Here is a 2,538-nt window from a genome sequence, read left to right on the forward strand (position 1 = left end):
TGAACCTTGAAGGGGCTGCCGACGCGGTTCGATGCAGGGCCTTCCCAGTAACCCTAGTCAGGGCCGCGATTAAATGGTTTAACGCCCTTCCCAACGGTTCCATAACTGGCTCCCACGATATCTCGTGGAAATTCATGGCCCAATTCACCACCAGAATCACAAAAGCCAAGCACCCCCATCATCTTGTTGGGAGTTACCCAGAGACAAGACGAGTCTATGAGAAAATACCTTGACCGTTTCAATGACGAATGCTTGACGGTTGACAGACTCATGGACTCAGTCGCAAGCCTTTGCCTAACTAACGGACTCATGAATGAAGACTTCAAGAAACATCTCACCACCAGGCCAGTGTGGACCATGCATGAGATCCAGGGCGTCGCTAAGGAATACATAAAGGACGAAGTGGTAAGCCAAGTCGTAACCGTTAATAAACGGCAGCACGGCAACACACAGCACGACAACTCGACACCTCGAGATAACCCTCCATCGAGGGAAAACCAGAAGGAACATCCCAGACTGACAAGCACAAATCGACCTCCCAGAATCGGAAAGTTCTCCAACTACACACCCCTGACATCCCCGATCACTGAGATATACCACCAAATAACAAACCAAGGTATCCTCCCAAAGGCCCGACAACTCAAGGAAAGAACAGGCGGCAACAAAACCCTCTATTGCGACTACCACCGAGGATATGGACATAAGACACAAGACTACTTTGACTTAAAAGATGCTCTCGAGCAAGCTATACGAGACGACAAGCTCCCCGAGTTTGCCAAAATCATCCAAGAATCAAAGCGCGCGGAAAGAGACAGGTCATTAGAGAGAGAAGGACGCAACCCGAGGACACAAAGACAAACCCCCAGGGAAAGCCTAGAGACTAACCCGACCATAATCGTTAACGTCATCACAGGCAAGGACACCCCGGGAAAATCGAAGTCAGCACTCAAGAAGGATCTCAAGATCTTGGCAGTCAGGAACCAATCCCCAACCGACAACGCTGGTAAGGCGATTGCATTCTCCCCTGAGGCCTGCCAACACGGCCCCTCAGCGGAAGACGCCCCATTCGACATCTCGGCAAAGATTGGAACCGGGTTAGTCAGAAGAATACTGGTAGACACAGGAGCAAACTCCAACATCCTCTTCAGAGGAGCCTTTGACAAGCTCGGACTCTGCAGCAACAACCTCCAAAGACACAGCAACGGAGTCACCGGACTCGAAGACAATTTTCTCAAGCCAGACGGCTCTGTCGTCCTACCCCTCACCATAGGAACAGGAAACCAAAAGAAGACAATCCTGTCCGAGTTTGTGATCCTCAAAGACTCCACCGCTTACAACGTCATCCTCGGAAGAAAAATAATCAATGACCTCTCCGCCGTCATCTTCACCAAATACCTTCTCATGAAGTTCACAACAGAAGACGGCTCCATCGAAACCATCCATGGAGACCAGGAAATCGCAGTAGAGTGTGAGAACACCAGCTCGGCCCTCTGCAAGAGATCCCGAGATGCGACAGGCATCTTCCTCGCTGACCTCGATGCACGCCAAGACCAAAGTCCACGCAGAACCATGGGAGAAAACGACAAAGAAGCAGAGTGGGACCTTGCAAACAAGGTCAGAAGCATAGCACACCTACGGAAGCTAGCCCTAAAATAGAGAATAAGCCTAAATGGCAGCACGATACGACGAGACTTCGGACTAGGAGACCTCGTCTTACGACAAAATGACATCGGTCCACCCACTCCCGGAGAAGGGAAGCTCACGCCCAACTGGGAGGGTCCCTACCAAATCAAGACGATAATCGGAAAAAGAGCCTACAGGCTCGAAAGACTAGATGGGACCAAGCTCCCAAGATCCTGAAATTCCACCAACTTACAGCACTACTATATGTAGAAACATCCTTCCAAAGCAACAAGATCGAGGTCGTTTAAGACTATCTCTTTACCTTTTATATTTTTGCCTTTTTTGCTTTCATTTATTGCTTAAGTTATTCAATTGTATATTTTCTTACTGGGCACTCTTTCTTACCCACATCGGGAGGTTTTAACGAGGTCCAAACCACAAATGAAATTCATTTTTTCAAAAGCATTTGCCCCGTCCGATGACATGAACTAAACGCGGCTACCCCGGGGGATCGATTACCCCTAGGCCAACAAAATGGATATCCAAATAACAAAACGGGTATCCAAATAACAAAAAATGGAGGCCCAGGGATCGATCACCCTGAGACCAACAGAACAGATATCCAAATAACAGAACGGATATCCAAATAAGTAAACGGCCACCCTGGGATCGATTACCCCCGAGGCCAACAAAACGGATATCCAAATAATAGAACGAATATCCAAATAAGTAAATGGCTACCCGGGAATCAATCACCCCGAGGCCAACAGAACGAATATCTAAATAAGTAAACGACTACTCGGGAATCAATCACCCCGAGGCCAACAGAATGGATATCCAAATAAATAAACGGCCACCCAGGGATCGATCACCCCCGAGGCCAACAAAACGGATATCCAAATAACAGAATGGATA

At 48.3% G+C, this 2,538-nt stretch overlaps 1 protein-coding gene across 1 annotated transcript; it reads left to right on the forward strand.

Moving 5' to 3' along the window:
* The first annotated feature begins 309 nt into the window (after window positions 1–309).
* On the forward strand, window positions 310–1,656 carry LOC107474884 (uncharacterized). Its single transcript, XM_016094533.1, has one exon. The coding sequence runs from the start codon at window positions 310–312 to the stop codon at window positions 1,654–1,656; it is 1,347 nt and encodes a 448-aa protein (XP_015950019.1).
* The last annotated feature ends 882 nt before the right edge of the window (window positions 1,657–2,538 follow it).

The sequence above is a fragment of the Arachis duranensis genome, chromosome 2 (assembly GCF_000817695.3).
Source record: "Arachis duranensis cultivar V14167 chromosome 2, aradu.V14167.gnm2.J7QH, whole genome shotgun sequence".
Classification (NCBI taxonomy): domain Eukaryota; kingdom Viridiplantae; phylum Streptophyta; class Magnoliopsida; order Fabales; family Fabaceae; genus Arachis; species Arachis duranensis.